The sequence below is a fragment of the Suillus subalutaceus genome (genome assembly GCF_016647625.1).
Source record: "Suillus subalutaceus strain FC151 chromosome Unknown DFJ58scaffold_106, whole genome shotgun sequence".
Classification (NCBI taxonomy): domain Eukaryota; kingdom Fungi; phylum Basidiomycota; class Agaricomycetes; order Boletales; family Suillaceae; genus Suillus; species Suillus subalutaceus.
This window is the reverse complement of record NW_024540355.1, coordinates 22,081-40,052: the sequence shown is the minus strand read 5'-3', so window position 1 is coordinate 40,052 and position 17,972 is coordinate 22,081. Positions and strand designations below refer to the sequence as shown.

The window sequence follows — 17,972 nt, the reverse complement described above, 5'->3', positions numbered from 1 at the left end:
CTGAGATGGTATAGTTTACTAGTATAAGAAGCCTATGGTGACTGCTTCAACATTACTTCCCTTCAACTGTATTTCCTTCCCTTAGGTTTTACTTAGAAGTAGTCACCCTTTAGTTGCGCTCTATGGCCCCTATTTGACTTTCCCTTACCCTTGCAATCAATACCCTTGGTCTCACTCGCTATCCAGCACCCTCCTTTGACTCAGTGTCCGCTTTCTTGACTTCCGCTCTTTCCTGCGCATTAGCGCTCTTTCGGGTCTTTTGATCTTGAGTTGTCCTTAGTAGCTTTTCCCTCAGGTCAAACGTTCTTGCTTTATTGTTTGCAAGTATAGCAGCATAGGCAGAGCTTATACATATACTGGCTAAGTACCTTTACAAGTGCCTAGTCAGGTTGTGTTTTTCACACCGTGTGGTTTCAAGACGCACAGCACCGCCTGCGCAAAAAATGCGAGGCACTTGCAGGAGGATTTGCTTCATGTTGTGAACACTCACAACCAACATTCAGGTATGTTTCTTGTCTGTTTTGAAGCATCTGAATCAGTCACCAAATTTCCACTCAGCCACAACAGTCGACATCCAAGTCAATACATATTGCGCCAATCAAGTTAATGATCAACGTGAGGTACATGATGCTCAGATTTTCGACGAGCCGAACTTCATAGACATCGACGAGTGGATGGATATTGATGATTCAGATGGTGTGTAGATAATCTATACCTTTAAATTTGACACTACAACTTACGGCGTGATATTAGGTATTCATGGAGTGATTCCGGCACATGAATTATCTGCAGATGAAGAAATCACATTGAACATCGACGACATCCGAACAGAATTTCACCCCCACTCTGAAATCCCAATGCAGACACAAACATTCTCGACATTTCAATGCGACATCTCACAGGACCCACCAATTCCCAACAAACAACCCTGGGAGCCATTTCAAAGCCGCCTGGACTTTGATGTCGCTGAGCTTGCTCACAAAACTGCCCTCAGAAAACCTCAAATTGAACGACTGATCAACCTCCTGCATCGCTTGAAGCAAGAGTCCTTCACACTGCACAACCACAATGATATTCATAAGACATGGAATGCTATGTCTCATCGTCTAACACCAGTGAGGATCTTGTGAATTTAGTTTCATTGTTCTAATGTATGGATCTTAGTTTCAAAAACAAACCATCAGAGTACCATATGACGGAGTTGATCAAGAATTCACATTTCACTACCAGGACTTGTGGGACTGGGCATGTGACCTTCAAGACCCTTACGTTGGCCCACAGTTTACTTTCAATGCTCAACGCCTGTTGAAATTTGATGGGCAGAACTTCGTGCGATTTATCGATGAGCCCTGGACTGCAACACTTTTTGGGATGCTCAGGTAAGTATCAATATGATCAGTTGGAGCGATGCACTGAAATGTAATACATCTAGTCAGCCATGCCTGCAGATGGGAAGCCTCTTGGATTCATACTATATGCAGACAAAGTGAAGTTGTTGTCCTTTGGCCATGCCAAAGGTTACCCTGTTATTGCTCGGATCACGAACCTCCCAGTTTCAGTCCGAAATGGCAAAGGAGTTGGCGGTGGTCGAGTTGTGGGATGACTCCCAATTGTACTATCTTAATTATATACGATGCAACTAACATCGAACTAACACTGATTTTCTAGGTCAAAGATGATCCTGCAAAGTCGGGAAAACAGAAGTTCGCGGACTTCAAGGCAGCCGCTCGGCACGCATCCTTCAAGACAATACTGAAATGTCTTAGATCGAAAAGGAAGCATGGTGGATGGATTGAATGTTGGGACAAACTTCAATGCCATTTGTTTCCCATTGTGCCAATCTTGTCTGCAGATTACGAGGAGCAGTGTGTTCAACCATCGAACATTGTATATTCTTACTGATTCAATACTCCACACAACCTTTACACATTCCCAGATGTGTTATGTCGCTCATCCGTGGAGTTATGGGCAAATTTACATGCCCCATTTGTTTGGTTCCTCAGGATGAGTTGTTTGACTTGTTAAAGATTTGGCCACTTCGTACAATTTTTTTTTTCTTTTGAATCATTGTTTATTGTCCAGTGGGGCGAAGCCCTATGCTGGAGAGTACCTACTGTATGTACTTTGTTTGTTCTGCTTATGTGTGGTGTTTGCTATGTGACTGTATTATTGGTCCGGGCTTGCGCGAGGACGATGATTGCCTTCTCAGGGCATTGGGTTATGGGTGGCGTGGCTTCCTGGTTAGCCACTTCGCTGGTCTGCGCTCATTCTCTTTCTCTACTGGGAAGATGTCTCCAAACGTGTTGATGAATCGGTGGGTGCGTGTGATGTACTTGAACAGGGATTTGATTCCTTTCTCATCATTGAGGAGGTATTTCATCTGCTGCGCTTTGGGTCCTATTTCCGTTTTCATGGTGTTTCATTGCCTTGTGTACACTGGGCAACTCAGGAGATAGTGGTGGACTGATTCTGGGTGTTCATGGCATGATGGGCATAGCGGGGATGGGGCTTTTGAGATGTGGTGCAGGTGCTTGTTCAGGGGGATGTGTCCAGTTCATAGTTGGGTCAGCAGGGCTGCGTGGCATCTTGGAAGTTTGTCGGCTATCTTTGCAAAGCGTTTGGAGGGGTACGTGGGGTCTATCTCTTTGAATCTGGTGTATCTGGGTGAGTTCTGAGCGATTGCTTCTGATTCACATTTGATAGTCGCCTGGAACACATGTTTGATTGCTGACTTGCTGTGTGGGAGTATGAGGGGGTTGTCATTCGTGTTGCGCAGTGAGGAGGGTAGCTTCCTCTGTTCTGAGCTCTCACCATGAGCTGCTCATTTCACCTGTTCATCTGCTTCTTCATTGCCTGGGATGCCTATGTGGCCGGTGGACCATCTAATGATTAGCTTCTGGTCATTGTCATTGGGTAGCAGACGGCGGAGGTCATCGTGAAATTTGTCAATTAGGTGGTGTCCTGGCTTTGATTGGTATGCTCCCGTTGCCTTGATTGCCGCTTGGTTGTCTACTCCTAATGCCATGGAGGGTTTTTCTCCCCGTCCTCTTCTGACTCTGTTCCTGAGTAGTTCCACCGCCAGGATCATCCCTACGATCTCCCCTTCATAGACCATGTGTTCTTCAACTCTTCCCAGATAGAATCTCCTCTCGTCCACCATTTTGTCTCCTTCCATTAGTACTGCTGCTCCACCTACTCCTCCTTCAATCGTTGATCCATCTGAGTAGACTCTTAACTCTTCCTCCGCTAGGGTATCCTCCAGGTAAGCTTCCTCTGGATTCCTTGCAATTCTTATGTTGACGTCTGGGTTCCACTTTGGGTAGTGGCATACTGGTTCTATCATTTCCGTCGTTGCCGGGTTGATCTTGAATTCTTTGAGGAGATTGTGTATTGGGGACAGGTGCCATTTTGATCTTTCAAAGTTGTGGTTTGCATGGAAGTTGAATGTGCTACTGATTTCCTTCTGGAGTGGGTGGGAGCTATGGAGCATGGCCATTTGGAGGGTGGAGTTGTGGCAGATACTATGGAGAGTTTGCTGTAAGGGAGGTAGGTCAGCGTGTGCTAGAAGGAGGTCATTGGGAGTTGAGCGCATCGCGCCTGTGATTGAAAGAGCTGCCATTCTTTGTACCCTGGCCATCTGTGATGAGAAGCTTCTCGCTCCTCTTCCTCCGAATTTGAAACTAGTCCTGCGCACCAAACATCAGTGGTGTATAACATCTTGGGGACTATTACTCCTTCGTATAGGTGTCTCATCCATCGTCCTTTGATTCCCTTGGTCATTCTGATCATACGCTGCATGTACTTCATGCCCTTGGCCAGGGCGCTTGTGGCCTGTTCTTTGAATCTTAATTCTTGGTCAATGATCACGCCTAGAAACTTATGTGAGCTCAAGGGTTGGATTGTGTGTTCACTTATCGTGATGGCCAGTCGGTGTACTGGGACCGTTTTCTGGGGGTTCTCTGTGCATGGTATGCGCTTTCTTGATAGGCACACAAGGGCTGTTTTGCCTAGTTCAAATTCGGTGTTGTGTTTTCGGCTCCATTCAAGTGCTCCCCCGGGTTTTCCATCATTCCTCTGAGTTTCTCATTAGCTCGTTCGTATGAGTTGGCCTTGGCAGCTATTGCTATGTCGTCGATGAAACCTAGGCTTAGTTTGCCTTTACTTGGCCTTGGATCTGCAATTCTTAGGACATCAGTGTTGTAAAATATGAAGGCTAAAGGGGACAGGGGGCATCCTTGGTCAAGATTGTCATGTACATTGAATATGGCAGATTGGAAGTTGTCGAATGATAGTGTGGTGGTCCTATCTGACAGTCTTCTCTCGTACCAGTTGATATATTCCATGGGGATTCTGGCTTTTCGAAGGTTGTGTAATAGTCGTTTGACTATTACACTTGGGAAGGCAGCCTTTACATCGAGGAAGAGGACAGATACATAGTGGTCTGTTGAGGCCCATGCGTCTGTAATGAACTTTGTTAGTAGGTGCAGTGAGTCTGTTGTTGAACGTCCGGGGCATCCTCCGAAGTGTGTTGTTGGGAGGAGGTTATGTTTTTCTGCAATATAGGTCAGATCGTCTGCTATGCATGAAGATAAGAGCTTAGCCATGGTGTCTAGAAGGGTGATGGGTCTATATGCTTTTGGCAAGCTGTAGTCCAGTTGTCCTGGTTTCCTGAGTACTATGGTGGATGATCTCTTCCATTGTTCAGGGTAGATTTCTAGCGTGAACATTGCGCAGAAGATTGGGCCTATGAAAGGGATGAGGAGGGTGGCACTTTTCATTAAGATGATGTTGCTGATTTCGTTCGGTCCGGGAGCTTTGTGCGGGGCGAGCTTCACTATCGATTGGCATATCTGTTGGTCAGTAATTAGTTTGAATTTGCATATGGGTGGTTGATAAATATAGTTAGGGTCTACAAAATTGTTTTCAGGAGGAGGGCGGAAGAAGGTGTTGTATAGTATTTCGCTTTTTCGGGTATTGTCTTGCGTTGCATTGTTGTTTTGTTCGTTTTGCAGGTCTTTGAGTGTTTTGATGTGCATATGAATTTGTTTTTCTGGGTTGCTGGTGGCGTATCTGTGAAAATTCCAGACACCAGTAGATGTTAGCGTGTCTAGCCATTCTGTCCAATGATCTTCTTTAGCCTTCTTGATCCTTTCTGAGAGCTTGTTGCATGCCGTCCGATACTCCTCGTGTACTGGGTGATTTCGTCGTGCAGTCTTGTTATGAGCCTTCCTTCCCAGTTTTTGTACTGCTTTCCATTCCTGCCCTAGTTCCTTGGTCCACCATCTCTTGGTGTACGGTGATGGTTTGACTCTTGGGACTTTCTCTGCGACAGTGTGTTCTATTGCTTGCGTTAGAGCTGTCAGGGCAGTCTCGAATTGTTCTGGGCTGGTGATCTCAGTTGGTTGGCTGATTGTGTTGAGTTTGTTGGCCAAAACTTCATTGAATTCATCCTAGTCGATGTCGTGGTAGTTGAGTCTCGGGGAGGGGTTGGTGCGTTCGGGGCTCAGGTCAAGGGTGCTAATGATAGAAAAATGGTCAGTTATGACAGGGTGTAGGTGGTGCTTAATGTCGCATTGCATGAAGGCTTGTTCTAGGCCCTCAGAGCAGAAAATGTTGTCTGGTCTGGTGTGATTTTTCGTGTTAGACGCCTCTAGGGTAGCTATTCCGGCTGGAAGTATCTGAGTTAGATTGTACAGGGAGAGGAGGTTGATTAGTACACCTGCAGCGTCTAGATTCACTGCAGTGAATAAGTGTGTGTTATGTTCTAATTCCCACATGGGGTGGTGGCGGTTTAAGTCCCCCATCCATACAATATGTTCATTATCGCCTTGAGCGACCCTTTCGTTGCGTTGTCGACGTGTTGCCTGTTCTGAGTGCATGTGCCGCTCCAAAAAGTGGAGGATGTGGTCGCTTTCGCAGGGGTTATAAATATTATATATGTGTACCTTGCCAAATAGTCCTGTGAGTTCTATGGCCATTATGTTCAGGGAGTTGATTGGTATTATATGCCAGTTGTTTTTGGAGATGCGTTTGTTGACTAGCATTATCGTTTGTGAACGTTCGGCTTTGGCCTTGTGATTGGACAGGTATATTACATCCCAGTATCGACTGAGGGTGGATGCATTTGCAAGGTTGACCGCGTTGAGGTAGGGTTCTTGGATGCAGGCTAGGTCGTATACGTTTGGGTTGAGATTATGTAACATGTGTTCCCATGTGTTGAGGGATTTCCGAAGGTTCTGTTGCCAGATTTTGAAGTCGTTTCTGTCGTTTGGTTCATTAGGGTCGTTCAACATTAATCCCAGCCTGTTTGGTCGTCGGCACTTCCTGGTAGTGGTACTGTGTGGTGGTCAGGGGTGGATGTCCAGCTTGACGATGGGCTTTGTGGTCTTTCTAGTTGCTGTGTCATTGGGGGGGCCAGGAGGACGGGTTGGTTTTGCATGGTGCTCCATCTGTCAGTTAGTCTTGTTTGTGTTCCTAATGGGATTGTGTTGATGTTGTCGTATCCACCGGCGTTGTGTCGGGGACGTCGGCGCTGGTGGACTGTTTTCCAATCGTTGTTGGGTGGTTGGTGGTGGTGTTGCTGGGGGGGAGGTGCGTTAGTTTCATAGTTGTTGTCGGGCTCACCTTCGACCGTGTCCCATGTGAGAGGGTCTTCCATTGGGAAGTATTTGTATCTTGCTTCTTCGTTCTTTGCTTTGTGTACTTGCCACCTTGTTATGAAGATAGGGCATTCTTGGCTCCATGAAGCATGGCCATCCGTGTTGCAGTTTGCGCAGTGGTAGAGTTCCTGTATGTCTGCTGAGCAGCTGGATGTTCTGTGGTCGGCTCCACAAGTCCCACAGGTGTCATGCTTTTGGGGACAGTCTGCTGCGATGTGTCCTCCGTCGAATGATTGACATTTGAGGCATCTTGTTGGTTCCGGGAGGAGCTTTTCGGCCATATACTTTCTTACCTTCCATGGATATTCTGTGTCGAATGATTTGGTTGGCTGCTTTCTTTGTTTTTAGTGTGATGGCGACATGGGCTGTTCTCTGGTTGATGCTGCGTCTCGCAACAGGTTTGATGTATTGAGCTTTCATAATGTCGTCCTGTTCTAGTCCTCCTTTCCATTCCATCTCTGCTAGGATGATCTTTGAGTTGGGGTCGAAGGAAATGGGGACGTTCTCCAGGAGTAGGTGGTATGCGTGCTCCTTTATAATGATGTCAGTGCCGAAATGATTGAGGATATTACTTCTGTTTGCTGGGATGTTAATCCATTCAGTGGACGTTGGTGTGTTGAACTCATACAGGATTCCTCCGTGTGGGAGTTTTCTTGCCGATAGGATTGATATGTTTTCCGGGAGCTTGGTGCCTGCTTTGTTCATGAGTTCTAGTGCGAGTTCAGCCTTTGTTACTAGTTGGACTTCTGTTAGTTCCTTTAGGTCATTGTTGGATTGGATGGATCTTCTGTTGATGAGTATTTGTCTTGCTTGTGCTTCGCTGCAGGATAGTAACTTTGTTAGTGGGGTGGGGATGCCCATTTTCATTGCAGCAGCATATGAACGTGGTCCTTGAGACTCGCCATTTTCCTCTGTGTTCTGTTGTGCTTGTTTGGGTAGTAGGGTTACTTGTTCTACCGCTTCCCCTAGTCCCGTTACTGAGTTTTCTAACTGTTTGCTTACCTCTTGTACTGTTTTCTCCAATGCTTCTATTTGTTTGTCGACTGAGGTGGTGAAAGTGTCCATCTTCTCGTCTAAAGTCGCCACCAGGCCTCCTAGTAATGCAGCTAATTTGTTTATGATGTTGTTGGTGTCGATTGTTTGTTCAACTTCATTGAGGATTATAGCGATGGCCCTTAGTGATTTGGAGTGTGTTGCTCTGAGGGTGGGTACTAGACTCATTTCAAAAATTGCTTCAATCAAGTGTTTTACTGTTCCTCCGGCAGTTGATATAATCATACTGTTTGTGCTCAGTTGCTTCCTTGTGGATGCTATGGTGATTATGTCTGTTCAGGTGTCTGTTCCCGCTAAGTGTTCCTCTATTGTCTTGCTAGGCGTGAAAAGTGCCTTGGCCGTTGTTCGATGATGGGAGCCACGTGTAGCAGGAGCAGTAGCCGGGGGTGGTGTTGGGTTGTTGGCACCACTGGGAGCCATCTTTTCTAAGATGGTTTGGGTGTTGATCTGGGGGGGGGGGGGTTGGGTGTAATAAAGATGAAGGTTAGTTTGGGTTGTTGTATTTAAGATATGCTTTGTCGTCGTGTGACGGTCTTTCTTGGTACAGGTCCAAGAAGCGATTTTTCGTACATGTCATGGTGCAGTTCACCTACTTAGGAAGGCAAGAAAGAAGCCTACAAAGGCAAAATGAGAACAGAAGTCTCAGTCTCAGTCTTTGCGAGATGTCAATGTAAGTGATTTGCTGATTCTGAATTGCATTCGAAACATATTGACCTCAACAGAATGCTCTCCTCAAGTCAAAACTTGTGGATGTCTTTTGTGCCCTTTCATTTGACTGTCTGCATACCAACCATGAAGGATTGGGGGGAAAGCATCTGTGGAGTGAGCTACAAAGAATTATCAATGACGTCGGTTGAGATGCTGCAAGCAAGCTAGATAAAGGGTTTGTTAATGTTTTTTTCGCTTTGTTACTTATCTCGGACATTCATTATGCGTTTCTCAAGTTTGCAGACGCACCAAGATGGCGAAACCTCAATCACTTCAAAGAAGTCATGGGAATCAGCTTCGCCGATGGAACAAAGTACAAAGATATATTAAAGGTGAGAGGCTCTCGAGATGCCAATTAGAATGATGTCCACCCTTTGCTTGTTCTGCAGTTGGTTGTTTTCATCGCTCACGAAGTGCTCGATGATGAATCACACGAGCTTGGATATCTTCTACTATGATGTATTCGAGCATATTTGAATGTCAATATGTTTGCAGCTCTTGAGGTGCATACCACAGAGACTCTTGCTGCTGGCCGAGCAGCTCTAGATGAATTTTCACAGGTCATGAAGGCAAGTTTACGCTGTACTTCACGCTCTTATTAGTGCTGACAAGTGCTGATGTTGTACTATAGACATATATTTCGAAGTCCAAATCCGAACTGAAGAATTGGAATTTCCCAAAGATTCACCTGGCTACTCACCTTTTTGATGACATCAGGCGCAAAGGTGTTACCCAAAATTTTAATACGAAGCCAAACGAGAAAGCACATCGACCACTGAAGAAATCCTATCAACTTCAGACGAATTTCAAGGATGTCGCAGAACAGGTTGGGTCTGCTATCATCTTTGAATTGAGTTTAGTATGTTGATTGTTGGGAGCCATATTAGATCTTACGTGCAGACCATTGGAGCCTGGTGTCTACCTGGGTTTGTTATCGACTAAACAACCTTGACGATTACAATGTAAGAAACAGAGAAGTCAGCGCATTAGATGAATCGGTGTGAAAGAGAAATAGCGACTAGGCTGGTTAGAAACTAGCGCTACTTATCCAAATAGGCGCAAGTGTAGTATTCGACCCAAGAGGACTGCTATTGAAGCAACTCCCTTCTAATATGCAAGGGGTAGCGATAGCGCGAAGGACTAATAACCTATAGCGACCTAAGACCAAAAAACTGATGAGTAGCGCTATAGTGATCAGCGACTAGCGACAAGTGAGTTCTGACAGAGAAACGTGCGTATAAGTGAGAAGCACTATGCAAGTTGTTTTATGCGATAGCGCTATACGACATCCGACTAGCGACAGTGAGAAGAAATCAACAGGAGCGAAAGTGAGGAGTAAGGTAAGACAGTGCAAGTGAAATGCCCAATAGCGACTAGATTATAGCTCGACTACCGATAGCGATCCCGACATTGTGAAAGTCAAACTTTAAAAGGGAAACTTTAGTGACGCGCACTTAAAGCAAGTCAAGTGACACGTGATCAAAGAGATTTGGAAGAGCAGAATTGATTGCACCAAGACTAGGATATAGCGACTAAAGTGACTCCGACACCAGCAAAGGTCCAGGGAAGGGAAGTACTGTACTGTATGTGCGACGGGTCATTTTATCATACTGCGTAAAAGTTCAGGAAAGCGTAGGCAAGAATAGTAGTGACACTTGCAAGGGCACGATGTAGCAACAGGTAATAAAACATGCTGCGCTGCAGAACACGAGGATACATGTAATAAGACCTGCGACTGATGAGTAGCAACATTTAAGGAAAAATAACGCACCAGCGGAGGTAGGTGGACATAGGCAGGACATGGGAGGACGGAATACCTAGGCGTCGGACCGGGTAGCGTGCTATGGGAGAAAAGTGGTTCCAAAGTGGATAGCTTGGGAGCTGAGTAGCGCTGGTGACTAGCGCCTTACTCTTTTCCTCTGGGCAAGGCAAAATATGCCTATGACACTCATATGCGCCTAGCGCTGGTATGATTGTCACATTGGACTTGGATATAGAAGATGTTGGTCCAGATCACAGAATCGCATCGTTACCATGCACATCTGACAGCTTTCATATTAAGCTTGGCTCACGACAATGCGCCTCATCGATACATGCTATCCAGCAAGCACATACATTGGCTCAACAAAGTGTCTCAATGTTTGTGGCTTTTCATGTAATTGCTTTCTTGTGAGTCAGGACGTGGAAATATAACTAAGCCATAGGGAGGGGTGGAAAAGCCCTGCTTCTTCGCTTCAATTCCGTTTCCTACAGCGTGGGAAGCTGATGTCATCAAGTGAAGATATGGTCATTTTAATTTGGTGATTCATTGAGACACTTTTTTGACTTTATAAAAATTTAGCAAAATCAGGTCACCTAGACAAAATGTTATGACTAAATATCTAAAAAAATGGTGTTATGTCAATAATATGGTCTGACTGTAATATCTTACATCTATATAAGTGCAAGCTAGAGCATGAAATTCTCCATAATCCTCATGAAGTCTATCTCCTCTACTCAACAGGATAATATCCTTGTTCTCAGCTTCTCTGGTCTATCTACTAGGCAGATTGCTTCCAAAACTGGTTTAAGTTGGGCTACTATTGCTAGGGTCATCAAGAAATCTAATCCAAATAAAGAAAATATCAATATGGGCCATCCTTCCAAGCTCACCCCCCATGATAAGAGGGCTATTGTTCACTGTATTCTATCTGGAGAAGCTTCAAATGTTGTTCAAGCCACCAAATTCATTAATTCCATCATCCCCTCCACTGTCTCCACCCAAACAGTCAGAAACACTCTCAAGGCAGCTAACCTGAAAGCTATAACCAAGAAGAAGAAACCTCTTCTTTTACCAACTCATAGGAAGAAGAGACTAGTCTTTGCTCTGAAGCACCAACACTAGACTGTTGAGGACTGGAAAAGAGTTATTTAGTCAGATGAGACCAAAATCAATAGACTGGGGTCAGATAGTCAGGAATATGTGTGGAAAAAGGCAGGTGATCCACTAGGAGACAGAGAAGTGAAAGGCACGCTCAAGTTTGGAGGAGGAAACTTGATGGTGTGGGGCTGCATGGGATGGAATGGAGTGGGGATTCTGTGTGAGGTGGAGGGGAGGATGAATGCAGAGCAGTATGTCTCCATTCTAGAGGAGTGTCTGCTTAGAAGCATGAAGGAGTCAGGTATTGATGAAGAGGACATCATCTTCCAGCAGGACAATGATTCAAAGCATACCTCAAGACTGGCTACAAAATGGTTTGAAGACCATAATATCAATGTTCTATCATGGCCAGCACAGTCTCCAGACCTCAATCCCATTGAACATCTTTGGGAATTACTCAAAAGACTACTTGCTGCCTATCAAGATCCTCCAAAGGGGCTATTTGAACTATGGGAGAGAGTTGTAGTAGAGTGGAGAAAGATTACTAAGGAGGAGTGTCAGAAATTGATAGAAAGTATGCCTAGGAGGGTAGCAGCAGTTATTAAAGCCAAGGGGGGGGTAACACAAAGTACTAGAATCATACAATAGCATTGGTAAAATACAAAGTTAAAAAGTGTCTCAATGAGTCACCAAATTAAAATAACCATATCTTCACTTGATGACATCAGCTTCCCACACTGTAGGAAACAGAATTAAAGCGAAGAAGCAGAGCTTTTACACCCCTCTCTATGGCTTAGTCATATTTTCACATCCTGACTCATAAGAAAGCAATTACATGAAAAGCCACAAACATTGAGACACTTTTTTGAGCCACTGTATAGACGATGTAGCATTCAATAATTTTCATATGAAACTCAACTGCTTTTTCAACACAATACCTGCAATCATGCAGAGCAGGAATGTTGCACTCGAATTGACTTCCAATATAGTAAGCTTTTTGTTCTGAGTCCTAGACCTACTTTGTACTGAATGGTGTGGCACTGATAGGTCACAGAATATCGTCATTTGAAAGTAAACTTCGAGTCCATGGTTGATTTTTGCACATCAATCGACTACATTCGCTGCTCCCCCATGTTCCATAATGCTCTGCAATACGATTCCCTTATGATCAAGACATGAGACAGCACTATGTTTGCTCGCTTGATCTTCATATTCACATGCGTTGTAGGAGACACAAATCACCCCATTGCACTCATTCAAGCTTGTGATGTTGCAGTACAAAATAGACCCTTGAAGGATAGGCACCTGGGTTTCTGGTGGGTTGAAGCGCAACCTCGGCATAAGAGTGAGTTCATTTTTGTTGATTCAATCATCAGGGGAGTGCTATTGATTGAAGATGGCTCTCGACCTGGCGATTTTCTTCTTGTTGATTCCGTTGACACCGATATGTTTCTTCGCATGCAGAAGCTTCACTACAATTCTCGTTGATGACAGTACATGTACTACTTATTCTAGTAGGAATATCCATGATGCACTGCTTGTGCTCTCTCCCTATTACTCCTCTGTCCTCCAACAGATCATCCAGCTGTCCGTGAATATATCAAGTCCAGAGGTAATAGGATATTGGTTGGCATCATCTATTTGGTCCGAGCCATGGCTTTGGATTGCTATCTGTGGTCTGGGCATGGTGAAGGAGACGACTCTATTCAGAGTTGCTGATGAAAATGTGTCCCTCTACATCTCCTTCTCAACTGCTATGTACCGGAACAAGCGCAGATATACTGATCAATGACACCCTCTCAATCACAGATGCTTTGGGCTACCTTGATGCCGTCAAACTTGTACAGTTCCATGACCAGCCAGATGTTTACAATCACTTCCTTGACATTATGAAGAACTTTAAGAGTGGACTGTGCATTTGATATCTTGTTCCTAAATTCATTCCTCATATCTCTACAGTATCAATACACCAGGCATTGTAAAACTCGTCTCGCACCTTTTTAATGGTCACCCTTTCCTTATCCAGGGTTTCAACACTTTCCTCCCTGTTGGTTACCACATCGAGTGCTCCTCTGACCCTCAACAGTCCTCTTTTATCACTGTCACCACACCTACAGGAACAATGCTCCAGTCCATCTGTGACGATTCTTGGCCTTCTGCTCCTCCAGCCCCTCCAGCTACCGTATTGGCTGAACCTGACGCAAACATGTATAGCAGTCTCGACAGCTCTGCTATAGAACCAGCCGTTCAGTATGTCCAAAAGATAAAGCAACACTGCGACGAGGCCATGTATTGCCAATTTCTAGAAAATCTCAACAAGTCTAAGCACCATAACACTACTGACGCCGTCAATGAAGTGAGCCTTCTGCCTTTCATATTCCAATTAAACCCTGATGCACGTTTCACAGTGCAAAGTGTCAGCTGAAATTGCCCGTCTTTTCAAAGACGATCCCAAATTGCATGCTGACTTTAGGATTTTTATGCCTGAGAAGAGCCAGGCTCTGTTTGACGAAGCAGAAGAAAGCTATCTCACTGCCCCAACAGGATTCAGATGCCACACGCGCTTAAACACGTCCCTAGATGGCAAGCCTGTCCGCCATCGCACAGACCCCCAACCTCTCATTGAACCCTCTGTCCCTCAAAAATGCAAGTGTAAGGCCAATGAACAGGACACTGTCTCCACCGCACCCAAAGCTCCCTCCAAGGTGACTCCCTGACTCCCAAAAGACAGATAACCCACTGACCTATCCAAGCTCCAGCAGCCACCCCTCCCCCCTCCCCCCTCCCCCCTCCCCCCCCGAGTTAAGTTTGAGACTTCTTGAGGTGCGTGGTTTTATTTGGTGGTGATTCACTTTTTTATTTCTGATGTTTGTTTGGCTACAGGTATTATACATCAGACTGCTATTCTTCAAAAAGCTCAGTGCGTGCATCACTGTTGAAGCACCTAAATCAGCATCTAAAGCGAAATCAGTCACTATGACGCTGGGGATGCCATCCCTAGTCAAACTCACTCAGCTAGACGACCACGCTACATCTTTCCTCCGTGCACTCCCCTCTCCTATCATCTCCCTCACCGCAGTACAATTGGAAGGACATGGCAGAGGTGGTAATGCATGGCTCTGAATCTCACCTGTAGGGTGCCTGCAGATTCATGTCATTCAAGATTTGTGTTTAACTCAAAGGGTCTTCATCAGGTAAGACCTGTTCATTTATTCAACTATCACATATCTGAAGTTTGATATTATGCAGTACCAGGCCCAACAATCTCCCCATCCAACCTCATATTCATCCAATACCTCTATACACACTAATAATAGCAATCATGTGACAGACCAGCTCGTCATGCTAACATTGAACCGGACTCCCCACCAAAGTGTCCACATTGTTGATATCACTCCCGGCTATGGTGTTGTGTACACGGTGGAAGATTCAGATGTGAATTGCTTCCACAGGATCTGAAATTGAATCAAACCGGATGTTATTACATGTGTGGGGGGTGGTGTGATTATCATTATGTTTGCATTTATTTAATTTTAATAATAGCGATGCTGTTCCAATGACTGTCTTGATTTTCCCACTTTTAACGGTACTGTTTGAATACCAGGTCCTCTAATAGTCATGACAGATTCAGAACGTGCAACAATGGCTCTCGAAAGGAATGACATGTGGATGGCCCAGGGATTGGTGGATGTAAATGGGAATGACATTGGTCCAGGTAATTATTAACATTCTCCAATCAATGGCCTCTATTATTAACACTATTAGAACTTGTGCAGCATCCTGGTGTCATCGGACAGGTTCTGACATTGACAAATGATCTGAATCATACACAATATTCCGTTGATGGTTCTGTCCCAATTCAATCTCTAACAGCACCCCATTTCATTATCCTTACAGGGACTCAGCAAACTCTACCAAGTCACAGCCAAGACGCCACAGAGTGTTGTCTGGTCCTAGTATAGGGGGCATTTGTGTTGAGGTTGATACATCCTCCTCTGAATCTGAGACGTGTCCGAATCAGCACACCGATGGTCAGGCAAGCAGCTGTGTGCAGGTATGTCAATTCACTTTATTATAAGATGTTGTCTCATTCAAACAATTAACCAAATAATAATAGCATGAATCTCTCACTACTGACAACCAAATGGAGCAGAGTATTCCTACCAGTGGTGTCGAAATGAAGGGGTGCTCTGAGCCATATCATATCATTATGTCCACTCAATTCTCGATGGCCCAGCTACATGCAGCACATCGGTCTTCGGAATCACTTAGTAGCATGTCATTGGTTACCAGCACAGAGTCCGATGCTTCCCCGAAATTCTATTCTGTGCGACGTGGCTGGTTCACAGGAGTATTCACATCAAGGTAGGGCAATTTCAGAGCTTGTCAGCATAACTATGTTTCTGATAATTGACGCAAATTGTGTCAGGCTCGCGGCTCATCATTTAGTACAGGGTTTCAGCAGAGGGAACTTTAAGTCTTTTCAAAGCAAGCGGGATGCTGTGGAGGACTATCAACTTTTGAAGACTAACAATGCAAATAGCCTTGTCTGATTATCAGGAGACAATTCAGATGTCTATTTGTGCTTTATTAAAGTAATAATATGAATGCAAGGTCCAGGGCCGCCATTACATTGACATACCTCTGATGGATCCACAACGATTTCCTCAAACAATACTCTGGAGTTCTGAATTCAAATCTTCTGAATCCACGCAAACCATGACCTCACCTCCCCTTACATTTCTGCATCTCATACGGCAGACCATGACCTCACCTCCCCTTACCTTTCTGCATCTAATACAGCAGACCATGACCTCACCTCCCCTTACCTTTCTGCATCTAATACAGCAGACCATGACCTCACCTCCCCTTACCTTTCTGCGTCTAATATGGCAGACCATGACCTCACCTCCCCTTACCTTTCTGCATCTCATACGGCAGATCATGGCCTCACCTCCCTTTACCTTTCTGCGTCTCATATGGCAGACCATGGCCTCACCTCCCCTTACCTTTCTGCATCTCATATGGCAGACCATGGCCTCACCTCCCCTTACCTTTCTGCGTCTCATATGGCAGACCATGGCCTCCCCTCCCCTCCCCTTTCTGCATCTCATACGGCAACACAAGCTTCACACGCCAGTTTTCACATTCTGCAAGACAACTTAAGCACCATGAATCAAAGTCCACGTCCAGAGCATAATATAGGGACTGTCTGGCAAGCTGCCGTTGCTCTCCAGAAGGAGGCTTTGGCGGGGGTCTTCGGATCCCAAGTCACAAGAGATCCAAAAATCAGTGCAACCATTTATTACTTTGCGCGGTGGCCAGAGGTATTACTTTTTTTCTGATATGACAATCATACCGGCACTAGGCGCGTATGAATGCCATAGGCATATTTTGACTTGCCTAGAAGAAAAGAGTAAGACGCTAGTCACCAGCACTATTCAGCTCCCAAGCTATCCGCTTTGGAACCGCTTTCTCCCATAGCGCGCTGCCCGGCCCGACGCCTAGGTATCCTGTCCTCCCATGTCCTGCCTATGTCCACCTACCTCCGCTGGTGCGTTATTTTTCCTTAAACGTCGCTACTCATCAGTTGCAGGTCTTATTACATGCATCCTCATGTTCTGCTGCGCTGCATGTCTTATTACCTGTCGCTACATCGTGTCTCCATCAGTGTCGCTACTATTCTCGCCTACGCAATTCCGAACTTTTACGCAGTATGATAAAATGACCCGTCGCACATACAGTACATTACTTCCCTTCCCTGGACCTTTGCTGGTGTCGGAGTCACTTTAGTCGCTATATCCTAGTTTTGGTGCAATTGATTCCGCTCTTGCCAATCTCTCTGATCGCGTGTCGCTTGACTTGCTTCAAGTGCACGTCGCTAAAGTTCCTTCATAAGTTTGATCTTCGCAACGTCGGGATTGCTGTCGGTAGTTGAGCTATAATCTAGTTGCTATCAGGCATTCCACCTGCACTATCATACCTTATCCCTCGCCTTACCTTCTTTTGATTTCTTCTCGCTGTTGCTAGTCGGACGTCGCATAGGACAACTTGCATAATGCTACTTACTTATACGCACATTTCTCTGTCGGAACTCACTTGTCGCTAGTCGCTGATCACTACAGCGCTACTCATTGGTTTTTGGTCTTAGGTCGCTATAGGTTATTAGTCCTTTGCATCATCACTACCCTTGCATATTTGAAGGGAGTTGCTTCAATAGCAGTCCTCTTGGGTTGAATATTACCTCGCGCCTATTTGGATAAGTAGCGCTAGTTTCTAACCAGCCTAGTCGCTATTACTCTTTCACACCGACGAGGAACTCAAAATTACCATGGCATCCTATGTATACTGTAATCTTAGAGGTGTGTTTGACTTTTCCATTCCTTCATAGAGCTCTGCACTGTCAAGGTATGAGTTCAAGGTGCTGTGCTTTTTGCAGATAGGATTGCAAAAGTGATGTGTATGCGCCACCTGTAGTTTGATCAATATGCTGATGCATCGTGTTATTATATTAGGACCCAAAAACAATGTAATGACTGTGTTTATTGACAACAGTTCATCAATACAACTCAGTTCAACCTTTGACCTCATCACGCTGCCCCATTCTGAGACATCATCATAATTGCGCACCTTGATTATGACTCTCTGATCTGAAATCCACCACAGGTGAATGGTATATAATATCAACAACA

General features: G+C 45.1%; 6 protein-coding genes across 6 annotated transcripts; 5 read left to right on the top strand and 1 right to left on the bottom strand.

Moving 5' to 3' along the window:
* Positions 1–674: 674 nt before the first annotated feature.
* Positions 675–1,490, top strand: DFJ58DRAFT_731459 (uncharacterized protein; the record flags this gene model as incomplete). Its single annotated transcript, XM_041386038.1, has 4 exons — positions 675–696; positions 754–1,115; positions 1,165–1,379; positions 1,433–1,490. The coding sequence occupies 4 exons, from the start codon at positions 675–677 to the stop codon at positions 1,488–1,490; spliced, it is 657 nt and encodes a 218-aa protein (XP_041240453.1).
* Positions 1,491–6,845: 5,355 nt separating this feature from the next.
* On the bottom strand, positions 6,846–7,364 carry DFJ58DRAFT_665155 (uncharacterized protein; the record flags this gene model as incomplete). The annotated part of the gene is made up of 1 exon (XM_041382488.1): positions 6,846–7,364. One exon carries the CDS (start codon positions 7,362–7,364, stop codon positions 6,846–6,848), a length of 519 nt encoding a protein of 172 aa, XP_041240452.1.
* Positions 7,365–8,905: 1,541 nt separating this feature from the next.
* DFJ58DRAFT_844208 (uncharacterized protein) lies at positions 8,906–9,362 on the top strand (the record flags this gene model as incomplete). The annotated part of the gene is made up of 3 exons (XM_041393056.1): positions 8,906–8,980; positions 9,052–9,279; positions 9,321–9,362. 3 exons carry the CDS (start codon positions 8,906–8,908, stop codon positions 9,360–9,362), a joined length of 345 nt encoding a protein of 114 aa, XP_041240451.1.
* Positions 9,363–12,468: 3,106 nt separating this feature from the next.
* On the top strand, positions 12,469–12,768 carry DFJ58DRAFT_665127 (uncharacterized protein; the record flags this gene model as incomplete). The annotated part of the gene is made up of 1 exon (XM_041382483.1): positions 12,469–12,768. One exon carries the CDS (start codon positions 12,469–12,471, stop codon positions 12,766–12,768), a length of 300 nt encoding a protein of 99 aa, XP_041240450.1.
* Positions 12,769–13,076: 308 nt separating this feature from the next.
* Positions 13,077–13,793, top strand: DFJ58DRAFT_853530 (paired amphipathic helix; the record flags this gene model as incomplete). Its single annotated transcript, XM_041393856.1, has 3 exons — positions 13,077–13,192; positions 13,240–13,636; positions 13,689–13,793. Coding segments are annotated over 3 exons (618 nt in total), but the record flags the coding sequence as incomplete, so codon positions are not given.
* Positions 13,794–14,922: 1,129 nt separating this feature from the next.
* DFJ58DRAFT_844206 (uncharacterized protein) lies at positions 14,923–15,833 on the top strand (the record flags this gene model as incomplete). The annotated part of the gene is made up of 4 exons (XM_041393055.1): positions 14,923–14,995; positions 15,186–15,334; positions 15,398–15,645; positions 15,710–15,833. 4 exons carry the CDS (start codon positions 14,923–14,925, stop codon positions 15,831–15,833), a joined length of 594 nt encoding a protein of 197 aa, XP_041240448.1.
* Between the last annotated feature and the right edge of the window lie 2,139 nt (positions 15,834–17,972).